This window comes from Sceloporus occidentalis, unplaced genomic scaffold (genome assembly GCF_023333645.1).
Source record: "Sceloporus occidentalis isolate IW3139 unplaced genomic scaffold, rSceOcc1.0.p SCAF_184, whole genome shotgun sequence".
Classification (NCBI taxonomy): Eukaryota; Metazoa; Chordata; class Lepidosauria; order Squamata; family Phrynosomatidae; genus Sceloporus; species Sceloporus occidentalis.
This window is the reverse complement of record NW_028317164.1, coordinates 378,625-393,619: the sequence shown is the minus strand read 5'-3', so window position 1 is coordinate 393,619 and position 14,995 is coordinate 378,625. Positions and strand designations below refer to the sequence as shown.

The 14,995-nt window shown below is 46.0% G+C and overlaps 1 protein-coding gene across 1 annotated transcript in view; it reads left to right on the top strand.

Moving 5' to 3' along the window:
- Nucleotides 1-14,995, top strand: part of LOC149278684 (transcription factor HIVEP2-like) — an 88,792-nt gene that overhangs the window by 61,455 nt on the left and 12,342 nt on the right. Inside the window, exon 6 of the mRNA XM_089501871.1 lies at nucleotides 207-1,084. Coding sequence (XP_089357997.1) covers nucleotides 207-1,084 — 878 coding nt within the window. The remainder of the gene's footprint in view (nucleotides 1-206; nucleotides 1,085-14,995) is intronic.

Genomic DNA, 14,995 nt, shown 5'->3' with positions numbered 1-14,995 from the left:
GCGCCCCGTGCGGTCGCACAGGTCGCACACCCCAAAGGCCGGCCCTGTATACGACTACTCTGGCTTTTTTAATATATCCCACCAATTCTACAAAAATTATAGATTAAGACAAATAAAAATATTTCCTCTTCAGGTCTGTATACAGTATATAGTAATATAGTTAATATAACGTAAATGTTCATGTGTAAATGCTTTTTTTTTTCCAGGAAATATTGAAGATATACAAAGAGAATCAGAAAAGGGCATAGCTGCAACAGATCACCAGTTTTCAGATGCTGAAGAATCAGATGTAGATGATGCTGAAGAGGATGAGGATGATGATGAGGAGGATTTTGATGACACCCATGGAGATTCTACACCCAAAACAAGATCAAGGAGTACTAGCCCCCAGCCACCCAGGTTCTCAACACAGCTTGTCACAGTAGCTTCAGCATGCCACAGAGCTTCACCAGATGGTTCCATAGGGCATTCATTCATAACGAGTTACCTGTCCACTTTGCCTAGTATTCAGGTTACCAATCTCATGAAACAGAGTACTACGCTCAGAGACTCACAAATGGTGGAATATCCAACTCTTTCCTTTACCAGTCTAGAGTGTGACAGAGATAAAATAGATGTACATGATGGCATAGATGAGGATTACATGCTTACTTCTGCACCCAGCTCCTATTCCAAGGACCTCTCTTCTTGTAGCCGCCTTTCCTCACCAAGATATGATCCTTCTCCTTGTAGAGACAATTCACCAAAGAAGTACTTATCACTGAGAGGAGATTTGTCTCCCAGAAGACACTTATCACCAAGAAGAGATGCTTCACCTATGAAGCACTTATCGCCCAGAAAAGAAGCAGCACTGGGGAGAGAATTGTCTCCTGGAAGAGATGTGTCACGAAGACAAAACATTTCACCTCTGAGGCCAATGTCACCAGGGAAAGATATGATCTCTGGGAGAGATTTGTCTCCAAGACAAGAGAAGAGATACATGGCCTCATTTAGAGCACTTTCTCCACGAAGACGTTTACACCGTAACACAAGTTTACCTTCAAGTCACTATTTACACTCAGACCCAGAACTTCTGGGACATGGAGTAAGTTACAATTTAACAAAATATTGAAAATCCATGTATTATTTTAAGTTTAATCTAATTTGTCTGTAATGTGCATTTGAGGAGTTTAGTGTAAAAAACGGATTTCTCACAACCTAACTTTGGGGTTTCTCTAAATGGCAAGAAAATCAGCCCAACACGTACCATCACTTGCACACAGAATTGTGATTTAATTTAACTTTACATGTTTTGATTTTATTGCAGTCACTGAAATTCATCCTATCTAGTATGTTAGTTTATCTTTCTGTTGCAAAATACTGACAATTATGCAACAATAATGTTAAAAAAAGTTTTGAACTTACATTACTGTTACTACATTACATTATTCAACATTAGTTGAATAAATCAGAACATTTGCAACCTTTTGTGACAAGATTTGGCACCTGTGCTGTAACATTTTACTTTCCAGAATTTCTTAAAGTATACCACAGCAAGCAGCTATGTTCCTGGAATATTCGGAAACCTCTGTACTTTTTGAAATTCATGATTCCCATGTTTTATTCATTTACTTTTCACTTTAGTTTAGAATACCCACTTATTTGTAAGCTGACAAACATCTTCCCATCTTCTACTCTGACAAGTAATGGAAACATTACATACAGAATGGATGCAGCTTCTCCAGCCGTAGGGCCAAAGTATTAGGTAATATTCTGGCACCTAGTATGCTCCTTTTTTCTACATCAGAAAAATGTGGTAATAAGGTGTGTATGTGCTGTAATTTCATTATAGGATCACCTACTTTTGTTCCTTTAGTCACGGGCAGATCATATACTCATACTCATATGCTGAAAAAAGCAATATGTAGTTCACACAAGTAAAGAATTAAAAATTTTAATGAGAGAACACCTTTGTGCAATTAGAGATTCCAACACTAATAAACCAGAGGGTTTACATTTTAGTAGCCATATGGAAGGCACTAAACCTTTCAAATGCCAAATAATAGAGTTAGAACGTCTATTAGACGCGGCGATAGGATGAGATTTCTTTGTCAAAGGGAGATCTTTTATATTTTTTATTTGGGCACTCATATACCAGTGGGTTTACATTCTGAATGGAATGTAGGTCATTTCTTTTAGCAACTCCTCAATATACAGGTTTTTCATTGACTATTAGACATGGTCATAGTACATTCTCATTAAATATAGATAGGAGTTAGCATTACTTATATGGGTTAAGTTATAAAGTTTTCACATATTCTTTATAAATGTATAGTATGTAAAAGTATTTAACAGGTCCTAGTATCCTGTTTAATTATTTATCTATTTAAATGATTTATAAATATCTGTCAGGACCAGGGTAATCAGGTCTGGTAGGAGCCCATGCGCAGGGGATACTTGGGATTCGTCTGCATGATTATACAAACAAAGACACCACAAGCAGAAAGTGAGAATTCTTACCTGGGAATTCCTTTTCCTTGTCCATTTCCACGGTGGCACAGGAGAAGAGAAGGCTCCGCCTACCAGGTAGGGCAGGAAATACTATAAAAAAAAGGAGACCTCCCCCTTCCTCCCCAGTGTGGTTAAAAAGAAAGACTCAGACAAATAATAGACAAGCAAAAGTAAATTTAATGGTGGAGTAAAAGTGTGCCACCTTGGAAATGGACAAGGAAAAGGAATTCCCAGGTAAGAATTCTCACTTTCCTTGCCATTCCAGGTGGCACAGGAGAAGAATTAGCGAAATAGGGAGGGAAGGATTCCAGTCTGCAGGACACGATGACCAAATTGAGACTCGTCAGAGAGATGAAGATTCAGCCTGTAGTGCCTTACGAACGTATGAATCGACCTCCAGGTCGCTGCCTTGCAAATGAGAGACGGATTCACCCCGGAGAATTCAGCCCAGGAAGTCGAGACGGATCTGGTCGAGTGTGCCTTCAGGCCGGAGGGAGGTACTCTTCCCGCGGAGTCCAAGAAGTTGCTGAGAGCTGAGATCTGGACCTTGATAGTAGCGGGTTGTAACCTCTTATCGAAGCCGTCTTGTAAAAAGCGCAGCACCTCACGGATGGATGGAGAGGATACTTCGTGCCCGTTGCACGAGGTGATGAACGTTTCCCAAACCTTCTGGTATTTAGCAGCATTAGTCTTCTTGCAGCTGGAGAGAATCGTTTCCACCACTTTTTAAGTTAATCCCTTTGAGGTCAGGATCTCCCTTTCAGAAGCCATGCTGAGAGGTTGAACCGGGAGGGATCTGGGTGGAGAACAGGGCCTTGAACGAGAACATCCTTCACCTGAGGAAGAAGCATGGGCTCGTCTATGGCGAGGTTGGTAAGGTCCGAAAACCAGATTCTTCGAGGACAGAATAGAACAACCAAGATGACTCTTTGAGGGTTTTCCCGAATCTTCCGGAGCACTCTGGAGATAAGGGGAAGCGGAGGAAAAACATATGCGAGATCGAAGTCCCAGGTCTGCGAGAGTGCTTCCAGGGCTCGGGGACGGCCGACTGGTGAGAGAGAGAGAGAGAGAAAAACTCCTGTACCTGTTTGTTTAGGTGCGTGGCCATCAGGTCTATCTGAGGAGTACCCCATTTCTGTGAGATGAAGGCGAAGACCCCTCTGTTTAAGGACCATTCTCCCGGAAGTACTGAGTTCCTGCTGAGGTAATCTGCCTCCTGATTCAGTGAACCCTTGAGATGAACTGCGGAGAGAGTGCAATGACTGCTTCTGGTGCCACCTTGTTTGGAAAGATAGGCCACAACGGTGACGTTGTCTGAAAGGATCCTGATGGACTTGTGCCGCAGGATTGGAGACCAGAACCTTAGAGCCCTCCAGACCACTAACAGTTCTAGAAAATTGATGTGCCGGTCTGCTTCCTGAGGAGACCAAGTTCCCTGGGTAATATTGCTTCCCATAACAGCCCCCCAGCCTCTCAAACTGGCATCGGTGGAAATTACCACCCAGTCTCTTGTCTGCCAAGAGAGTCCCTGTGAAAGATTCTTGGCTGTCAGCCACCATCGGAGTGATTCCTGAACGAAGGGAGAAAGTCGGACCTTCTTGCGAAAGGACATCCTGGAGCGATCCCAGTGATCCAGTAGGAACTGTTGAAGAGGTCTTGCGTGAGCAAGTGCCCAGGGAACCACTGAGATGGAGGCGGTCATTAGACCGAGCAATGACATGATGCCTCTGATGGACACCGACTTGTTCTTTAGGACCTCGTGCGTGAATTCCCTCAATCTCTGGATCTTGTCCCGAGGGAGAAACGTCTTCTGTACGTGTGTGTCGAGGATCAGTCCCAGAAAGGTACAACGTCTGTTTGGCAACTGTGACTTGAGTATGTTTACTAGCCATCCTAGGTTGTGGAGGGTCCTGAGAGAAACCTCCAGCTGGGACTGGATCAAAGTTGCTGAGGCCGCTACGAGGAGCCAATCGTCCAGATATGGGACCACCTTTATGCCTTTTTTGCCTCACGAAGGCCACGACCACCGACATGAGCTTCGTGAAGATCCGAGGTGCTGAAGCAATTCCAAAAGAAAGAGCCAAAAACTGAACATGTCGAATACCTTTAGGTAATGGAACGGTCAGACGGAGGAACCTTTGGTGGTCTCTTCTGATGGGAACATGTAAATAGGCATCCCACAGGTCTATGGTGACCATGAAGTCCCCCGAAGAAATGATCTCTGTGGCGGACTTCAGGGATTCCATCCGGAACCTGTTGTATCTTATACAGGTGTTCACCACCTGTAGGTTGATTATTAGCCTGAATTTCCCAGATGGTTTTGGCACGACAAAGACGTGGGAGTAGGTTCCTTCTCCTACCTCCTGATGAGGGACCGGGACCAGAGCCCTTTCGTGAATTAGGTTGTTGAGAGTGGAGAAGAAGCCCAATCTTTTCCAAGGATCTGCGGGGGGCATGGACAGCAGGAATTTCTGGGCAGGTAGGTGAGTAAGTTCCAGAGCATAGCCTTGCTCGATGATGCGAAGGACCCAGGGGTCTGAGGTGATCTCTTCCCAGGCATGAAGGAAACCAGTCAACCTGCCCCCTACCTGAAGCCTGCTGGCGTCAGAACCTTCCTGCTTTACCGTCCCTGCCTCTTCCTCTTCCTCTCTGGAATCTTCCTCTTGTGTAGGGTTTACCCCGAAAGGACTGGTAGTCTTGATTGGAGATTGAGGGCCTGTAGGACTCTCTGTCTCTTGGAGCTCTGTAATAATTTGACCTGAAACGAGGTGGTCCTCTCCCCCGAGGTAACCAGTGCGCTTGTTCCCCGTGGTGGATTTTAGAATCGTGTCTAGATCGCTGCCGAAGAGGTGGCTCCCCTGGAACGGAATGCTGCACAGCTTGTGTTTAGAGGCATTATCTGCAGACCACGACTTAATCCAGAGAGCTTGCCTAGAAACCGCTGAAAGCACAGTGGCTTTAGCAGACGTACGGACTGATTCAATGGAGGCATCGGAGATGAAATCAACTGCTAGGCAGTTGTCGGACAGGTTTCTTGCGACCTGTCCCTGGAATGGCTGCAAGGTGTTCCACCGCCTGTTGGAGCCAGATTTTTTTTTTTTGAATTAAAAGTTTTTTATTCTGATCCAATGAGGCAGGTGAGATACAACAAAGAACAATGTTACAGATACCAAGAGCATACAACGAAATTGTAAAAATCGTCTCGCATCAAAAGGCAGAAATGATCATTAGAAACGTGACGACTTTTTTTTTTTATAATAAACATATAACATGTGAGCATGGTCTGGGAAAAAAAGAAAAGGTCAATAATGATACAAATATGCATCTACAAATGTCGATTATGCGCTCACAAAAGGAAAGAAAACATAAAAATAAAAAATTAACCATAACCTTAAAACAAAGTACATAAGTGTGGCACAATAGGGTATATGGCGTGAGTCTGGTAATAATGAAAAGCAAAGGATCTGTACTGTGCTCCGGGAAATGCCAGACAGAACGTGTGATGGGGAAAAGGAGAAACCCTCACAACAGGAGCGTCTCGTAGGGGAACGCTGTAAAGGAAGTGGCGACAGCTGGTCAGGCGCGGTAGGTAAGAGTAGAGGTATGGAGTCACAAAATGAGGTGGGTGTGAAATATTTAGGGGGTAGACAGCGCCCCGGTGTCACGGTGAAGCCACGGCGTCCAGACCTTTTGGAAGTGTAATGGTGTGTGAGAGGCAGTGTGAGACATCCGTTCTAAAACGCTATGATGATCAATAATCGAGAATACTTCTGTGAGCAAAGGGGGAGAAGTGGCTTTCCAATGTCTCGCTATGCATAATTTCGCGGCTAAAAAGATATGGATTATTAATTTGCGTTGGGGGTTAGGAAGAGGGTCTGGAAACATGTGAAGAAGAGCAATCTCAGGGCTGGGTTCCAAACGGATGCGTAGAATGGAATGTATAGTGGAGAATACTTGGAGCCAAAGGGGGGTCAAGAGTGGACATGACCACCACATATGGAGCATGGTACCCTCCCGGCCACAGCCCCTCCAACAGGAGCTAGAGTAGTTAGTAATCATGTGGGATAACCGGGATGGAGTCAGATACCAGCGACAGCAAACTTTTTTCTGTAATTCCAAGTGATTGAGGCAATGGGAGACCCCTCTCATCATTGATTCTGAATCCAGCCAGGACTCCAGTGGAAATGTTTGGTTCAATTCTTTCTCCCAGGCTCGCATATGAGGGAGTTTGTTAGCATAGAAAGTGAAGACTACCAGGGAGTACCAGCGAGAAATTGCTCCTCATACCACAGGGGCCGAACGGAATAGAGAGAGAATGGGCTGAAGGGCATAGTGGGATGGTGCTACCGGGGGAAGTAGAGGAAGCGAGGGCATGCCGTAACTGCAAATATTTGTAGAAGTCTCGATGGGAGATGTCATGCGTTTGAGTGAAATGTGCAAAGGGCTTCAGAGAGCCATTAAGATATAAGTCTCCCAGAGTTTGTAAAGTCGGGCGCCGCCAGTTGGAAATGGCCAAGTCTGGGACCATGAGGTCAAGTGTCTCTAAGGGAGAAAAGGAAAAAACCCTGGCCAGGGAGGGAAACCTCCGTAAATGTCGAGTCCAAGTCGTGAGCATGTAAGAGGTGGTAGGGGGGAGCGGGGGTAATGGAGGGTGTAAACTGTGTTTGGTCCATAGAAGTTGAGGAATAGTGTTAGGAGAGATATAGGCATTTTCATGGGCCAAACATTGGCTGGAACATTGGTGGAGGCGTGAAACATCAGGATGTGGGAAAGAATACAAGCCTCGTGGTATGATTTGATATGCGGAATCCAACCCTCCACAAAGCCTGGGGGGAAACCTAATACGGTTAGCCACTCGCGATTTACCTTTATGTTTGGTGAAGTCAGTAAAGTAAGATTGTATAGAGTGAAGTAACGAGGGGGGGGGTTGGATAGGGACAGTACAGAGAACATATAGGAGTTTAGGAAGGGCAGTCATTTTGAGAGCGTTGATATGGCCCAGCCATGATAGTTCATAGCTTTTCCAACGTAAAATGTCAAGTTTAACTCGTCGCCAAACAGAAAGTAGGTTGTGAGTGTTGAGGGAGTCTACGTCATTAGTCAGTTGGATGCCCAGGTAAGTCAAGGAGGATTTCCTCCATTCAAAAGAATAGAGTGTAGAGAGGGTGCGTGCGAGGGGTGGGTCTATGTTAAGGCATAAAGCTTGAGTCTTAGAAATGTTTAACTTATGATAGGAAATTGATGCGTAAGTGTCAAATTGTCGTATAAGGGCTGGTAGGGAGATAATGGGCAAGGTAATACAGTCTAGGATGTCATCGGCGAAGAGACCGAGAGTACAGGGGGGACCAGGGTCCATAGGGAAACCTGAGATAAGAGGGTCCTGACGGATGCTTTCTGCTAGTGGCTCGAGTGCAAGTGCATAAAGGAGGGGGGATAAAGGACATCCCTGCCTGGTCCCATTTGTGATTGGAAATGCATTAGATAAAAAGCTTAACATGGAGATACATGCCGACGGAGAGGTATAAAGGGCTAAAATAGCTTGTATGAACAGGGGGGGGAGGCCAAATTTGTGAAGTGTCGCTTTTAGAAATTGCCAATGGAGCCTATTAATGGCTTTTTCCGCGTCAAACGATACTAAGAGAGTCGGGAGTTTGCGTCGGTTAGCTGACCATATTACATTTATAAATTTACGGGTATTATCAGAGGGTTGCCTACCCTCGACAAAACCCACCTGATCATTGCGTATAAGAGATGGGAGAAGGGGACTTAATCTGTTGGCAACAATTTTAGCATAAACTTTGATATCATTATTAAGGAGGGAGATGGGCCTATAATTAGAGCAAACATCGGTGGGCATATTAGGTTTGGGAATTGTGATAATATGGGCACGTAAATTTTCTGAGGGGATTAAACCGGAGGACATATAAGATCGGAAGAGGGTTAGCATATGGAGGCCTAAGGTATCGAGAAAGGTGCGGTAATAGAAAGGAGGTGAAACCATCGGGGCCCGGAGCCGAATTCTTTTTAAGTTGGGCGACCGCTCTTTCAATTTCGTGGAGCTCAATTGGTGTGTTAATACTCTCTGCTACGGTCGAGGGTATAGAAGGGAGGGCCAGTGAAGAGAGGTAAGAATCAATGTCAGAGGAGGTGGGATGAGGAGACGTCGGTGCATTGTGGAGGTTGTAAAGGCGAGCATAAAAGTCTGCGAAGACTTCCACCATTCGAGATGGGTTAGAGATTTTACGTCTGGCTTGGTCAAGTATGTGTGACGGGCGAGATTGTGCTAAAACTTGACGCAATTTACGGGCCAAGATGGTGTCCGCTTTGTTGCCTTTAGCATAAAACGTCAGTTTCATGAGCATGTAAGAAGTACGTTGGGAGTTAAGGTCAGCCAGCTGGAGCCGGAGACGTTTGATTTCAGTGAGAAGGGAATCTGTGGGGCCTAGTTTGTTAGCTGTTTCTAGGTCATAAAGTTTGAGGAGAAGGGTGTCACGGGAAGTCATGGCCTGTTTTTTTACATGAGAGGCTAAGCTAATAAGTCTGCCTCGGATGACCGCTTTATGGGCATTCCAGAGGGTGGTGATAGGGACTTCAGGATCTTGATTGTCCTGAAAGTATTGCGTGAGATGTGAGAGAATTTGTGATTTGTGAGTTTCGGAATGTAAGAGCGTGTCGTTGAGTCGCCAAGTGCCCTTGCCTGCTATTGGGTGGGCTAACTTCAGGGTAAGGATTATTGGGGCATGATCAGACCAGGAAATAGTGCCTATGCGGCAGGAGATAGTTAGCTGAAGTAATAGTTTGTCCAAGAAGAAATAGTCTAAGCGAGAGTAAGATTTATGTGGATTGGAAAAAAGGTATAATCCCTATCAGTAGGGTGAAGAACGCGCCAAGTGTCATAAAGGTGGTGTAGGTGGAGTAAGCCCAACAAGTCATGGCCCAGCCACAGGGAACGTTGGGTATGTGGAGAACCCCGGGGTTTAAGGGTGTCCACGGGGGGTGTAAAGAGGCGTTAAGGTCGCCACATAATAAAAGCTGGCCTTTCTTAGTGCGGTCTAGTTTTTCCAGAAAGGGACAGAAAAAGGTTAATTGATCAGTATTGGGAGCATAGAACGAGGCCACAGTATATTCTACTGAATTTATAATACAGTTGAGGATAATTTACCTCCCCCGTGGGTCCAGAAGCTTATGATTGAGTGTAAATGAGAGGCGTTTAGAGATGAGAATGGAGACTCCAGCATTTTTAGTAGAAGCCATAGAGTGAAATTGTGTAGGGAAAAATTTCGAGTAAAGAATAGGGTTAGAGGTTTTCTTTAAATGTGTTTCCTGCACACAGATAATATCCGCTTTTGAAAGTTTAGCCTCATCCCACAGCAGACGTCGTTTATGAGGAAAATTAAGGCCCTTAGTATTTAAGGACAAGATATTAAGACTGGCCATGTGCGGGAGTAAATAAGGTGATGTGGCAGTTAAGTTGATCTGAATGTGTGTCCGGGACCCACAGGGAAGGCACGCAGGAGGGCAAAATAAGGAGGTACCGTATATCCCAGGGAGGTGCAGCGCACCGACCAGCGTGCAATGTGTGCCATATTACAGGTGTTGCATGAATAAAAATAAGAAACAAAAAGCAAAAAAAAGAACCATATGTATAACAAATCAACATAAAAAAACAAAAACAAATAGAATCACAAAAAGTGCCAGCGCTATGGGGTGGAAAGGAGAGCCATTGTCGGGCCCGAGAGCCGAGTAGGGAGGGAAAGGTGCGGTAGGTATACACTATAAGGCTCCCCAGAATAGAAAACGTAAGAGGGAAGGCTTAGAGCCTATAATACACTTAGCTGAGTGGCGATAAAGAGTCCCAGAGGTGAAGTGAAAAGTTCGAGCGTGGGTCCAAGAGCTACGGTGTCGAGGTGCGTCCGGCTGTTGTCACGGTGGGAAGCGTGGAATCAGGCGGCACGAAGAAGGAGCGTCGACTATCCAGAAGAACGTGCGAAACTGACCGGAGAAGGAACCGATGGAAGCGGAGATGCAGGAGAGTCTGTTCGTAACAAACGTGGGATGCAGCGTGAAGAGCGATGATGGGAGACAACAATCACCGGGAGGTTCATGGCTTCGCCTGGGTCGTCCAAACTTTTTGGAGCTTCTTCTGCGGCGAAGTGTGATGCAGCGTTGTAGATGAGGACTCGGCGCGGGACGGCTGATCCGGGTGAAGACCCCAGGAGGCCAAAAGAGTAAGACCGTCGTCAGGTGAGGTAACGGTGGAGGTTGAGCCATCTTTTTGAATATAGAGGCGTACCAGATATCCCCAGCGATAGGGGATCTGTCGAGCTCGTAGGAGAGACGTGATGGGGGTAAAGAGCCGTCTCCGCTGGAGAGTAAGCTGTGATAGATCCGTCAGGAGCAGGATATCGTGGAAAGGATCAGGCAGTTGAGGTTTGCGGCGAGCAGCCTGCATGAGTCTGTCCTTGACATCAAAGTAATGAATCCGGGTTAAAACATCACGAGGTAGATTAGATTTGACTGACGGAGGTCTGGCGACACGGTGGAGGCGGTCTATGCGAACAGGTGAAGAGGATTCATCAGCCAGAAGGGCTTGAAAAAGGCTTTGGACAAATTGAGGTAAGTCAGTCGCCGATATCTTTTCGGGGATGCCCCGCAGCCGGATATTGTTACGGCGTGAGCGGTCCTCAAGGTCCATAACTTTCGTACGGAGGTCATCCAACTCTGCCTGCATGGTAGCATAACCATCAAAGAGAGTATTGTGGGCTTCTACGAAGTCATCCATCTTCCTCTCCAGGTGATCCGTGCGGTCGCCAATGTCGTCAATATCTTTGCGGAGAGAGGATGCAATCTCCTGAAAGTCTCTTTTAAGTTGTTCCCTCATGTCCTTAAGTAGGGACTTGAGAATGTGTGAGGTAAATTGCTGGTCGTCGTGGTCATCCGGATTACGATGTGAAAATTGCATGGCTGGCGAAGGCGGATCAGATCTAGAAGGCGAGTGCGGGTCCTGGGAGACTTCTGAGTCTTCATCTGGCGCACGCAGTAGGCCGCCATCCCGGGACGACTGTTTCTTTCGAGTTTTAGGTTAGAAAAAAACGGGCATATGAGTAGATTTACGTGAGCGGGAGTGCGCCATCATCAAGGGAGCACTTTGTAAAAAAAAGAAGTCCATAAACAATACGGATGCCGTGCGATTCAGATCTCGGGCCTTGGAGCTCTCACTAGGCACGTCTGCTCAGGCAGCCATCCAAGCCACGCCCCTGGAGCCAGATTTTAATGGCTCTAGAAGTTGACGCCATAGCAATAGCTGGACGAAAGTTCGCCTCTGCTGCTTCAAAAGACCTTTTGGCGGCATTCTCAGCCCTCCAGTCCATGGGGTCTTTGAAATGGGACGCGTCCTCCAACGGAATGGCTGATTTTTTCGTGGCCTTGGCTACTGCGGTGTCGACTTTCGGGACCTCCCAGGCCTCAGAATTCTTATTATCGAAGGGAAAAAGCTTCTTGATTCTGGTGGATGTGAAGAATCTCCTGTCAGGATATTTCCACTGCTCCGTGATAATGGCAGAGAGTGAATCGTGGACTGGAAAGGTCTGCGGTTTCCTAGAGTGACCCTGAAAAGGATCTGGTTTTGCAACTGGCATGTCATCCTGTAGATTCAAAGTAGATCTGACTGCAGAGATGAGTTTCCCTGTTTCTTCGACTGGAAAGAAAAAGGTTTCTTCTTTAATCTCCCCATCCTCATCTGAAGACTGTGGGTCATTCGACTGGTAGTCATATTCAGAAAAAGGAGCCGAATAATCTTCTGGGTTATCAGGGAGATAATTTGGTGGACCCTGCTGGTAAGGTTGTTGCTGGGGTACAGGCGCCTGAGAGGAGCTAGCCATGGCTCGAAAACAGTCAAAGGTAGACTGAAGTTCCCCCTTCAACCAGGAGGTAAATTCTGTCGTGGAAACTTCTTTAGGCCGAGAGCAGGAGCTGCACGTTTTGGCCGAAGGGTCATGCAGGGTCTTTTTGCAGGATGAGCAGGCTTTGTGTTTCATTTTTCCCACAGATTTCCTATGTGGGGAGGCCTCAGGAGGGATATCCGGATTTTTGTCTGACATGAGGAGAAAAAACACAAGATATAACCGCAGAAAAACAATGGCATAGGCAACGGAAACTCCTTCCACGCCGAAAGGAAAACACCTACTTTAAATGGCAGTAAACAATCCTCAGGCACAGGCAGGCACAATAGTAGAGAAGTAGATACAATACTACAGCACAGAAACGAGGAGCAAGGAAAGATCTTACCCATTCTGGCGTTTTATACAGAGGCATTTAGGTGCCCAGGACCGGAAACCTCACATCGGGAAATTCCCAGCCAATTGACCTCTCGTGACCCCAGGTCGCTACGCCGGAAGTGATGCCGAATTTGAGAGTGAACAAACGAGTGCCGAGAAACCGGCACAGCCGGTTAGAGATCTCCTCCTGCCGTGCCGCACTCTGAGGATTCCCCGGGACGGGGTGAACCGGAGCCCGAGGATACACATCCCAGTGAGCCCCCTGGGCTGTGGGCTGGGCTGTGGGCAGAGCTGAACGAGGACTGAGCCTCGTGTGCGTGCCGCGATGAACGCGGAGTTACAGCCTCCGAGGCTGCCGCACAAACCCTGCATCCACACGGGATCGCTGCCGGGTATGAGAAAAGGATGCCCCCCCGGGGCTCCGAGAAAACAAAAAAAGGAGGGAAAGGTAAGCTTCAGCCTAACCGCTACCTGAGTAGGGCAGGAAACAACACTGGGGAGGAAGGGGGAGGTCTCCTTTTTTTATAGTATTTCCTGCCCTACCTGGTAGGCCTTCTCTTCTCCTGTGCCACCTGGAATGGCAAGGAAATCTAATGCAATGTATTGTATGTATACGACAGGACAAGCAAATAAGGTTAATACAGTCTGTAAGCAAGAAACCGGACGTATGGCAGGATAAATAAATACCGGTAATAAGTCTTTTGGCAGGGAGCCCACTTGGAAGGGCACGAAAGGCAGAGAGCCCACATGGGAGGGCACGAAAGGCAGAGAGCCCACTTGGGAGGACACGAAAGGCAGAGAGCCCACTTGGGAGGACACGAAAGGCAGAGAGCCCACTTGGATGGGCACGAAAGGCACGGAGCCCACTTGGATGGGCACGAAAGGCACGGAGCCCACTTGGAAGGGCACAACCAGGAATGGTACAGGTGCAGAGCCACAGCAGAAAGGTCCACAGACTTCAATACAAAGGCCCTGACTAAAGGGCAGGGCAGGTTCATAAAGGCAGGGTAATCCAGGTAACAAGGCCCAGCTGGATGTATTAACTACGGCTCAACCCAGGTAACAAGGCACACCTGATCCTAGTAATTGAGTTCTGAGTGCTTCAGAGGGTGGAGGGTGGCCACTAGTGGTAGCAGAGTTATATACCACAGGTATGAAAAAGCCATGGTTCAGGCAGCGAAAAAGTGGTTCCTGACAATATCTCAAAGATTGTTTTTACCTATAATTGTTTTAATTGATAGTGGGATAGTGGCCCAAGTTGTACACACTCCCTCATTAAGTATTTGCTATAAATACCACCTAGAAGGAATGGGTGTGTATCTAGTCCAGCAACATGGACAAAACACTTTGGTGACTATTGAGGTTTTTTGTTTTCTTTATTATTTTGTTCTTTGTCCTGTGTCATTGAAGAATTTACTATTTTTACAATTGGAATTAGTACATATCTAACAATACAACAATAAATTTGATTCAAGAATACAGTTAAATTATGTAAAGATGAATACCAAGAGATGTTATGATATATAATGATATACTTTATTAATACCTCTAGCAGTAAAAAACAATATATCGAAAAAGGTTTCACAGCTCCCTTACCTTCTGCCATTCTGCTTCCTTCCCCTCCTTCCAGCTGCTTCTGCTCCTCCCACTTCTTTCTTGAGTTCCGGATATCCCATTGTTCTTGTTCCACATGGCTTTTCATGTAGGCAGCCATTACCTATGGTCTTAGATAAACAATATATGTACACATCATCACTCACTCTCTAGTGCTACCTGGTGAGGTAATGCACTTCTTAAATAATAGAACTAATTGGTATTGTAATGTATGCCACAGTTAGGGGAGGGGTTTATCCAAAGGGAGATACAGATATTGCGCCTGTGATGTTAATCACTAATAATGGATGACGCAATCCACTTCCACTACATTCCACCTCGATTCACATCATATAGCAATGATACATAAATGTATCTCTCCAGAAAATAATCCCCCCCCCACTATGGCACCCATTTCACAGATATCTTGTCAGTTATAATAACCCTAAATGTTATTCCCAAAATAATGTCCAACTGAATCTTTCCCTCATGTGACACTCCTCTTGATCTTGATCCTGTCAAGACAGCAATTCCAATAAAATCCCTGGAAGTGGAACTCCAAGCTCCCTGCTGTTTGAAGTGTCTTATCCTCAATAGAAATCCAGGTTGTCTTAAAAAGGACACCAATCTGCTAG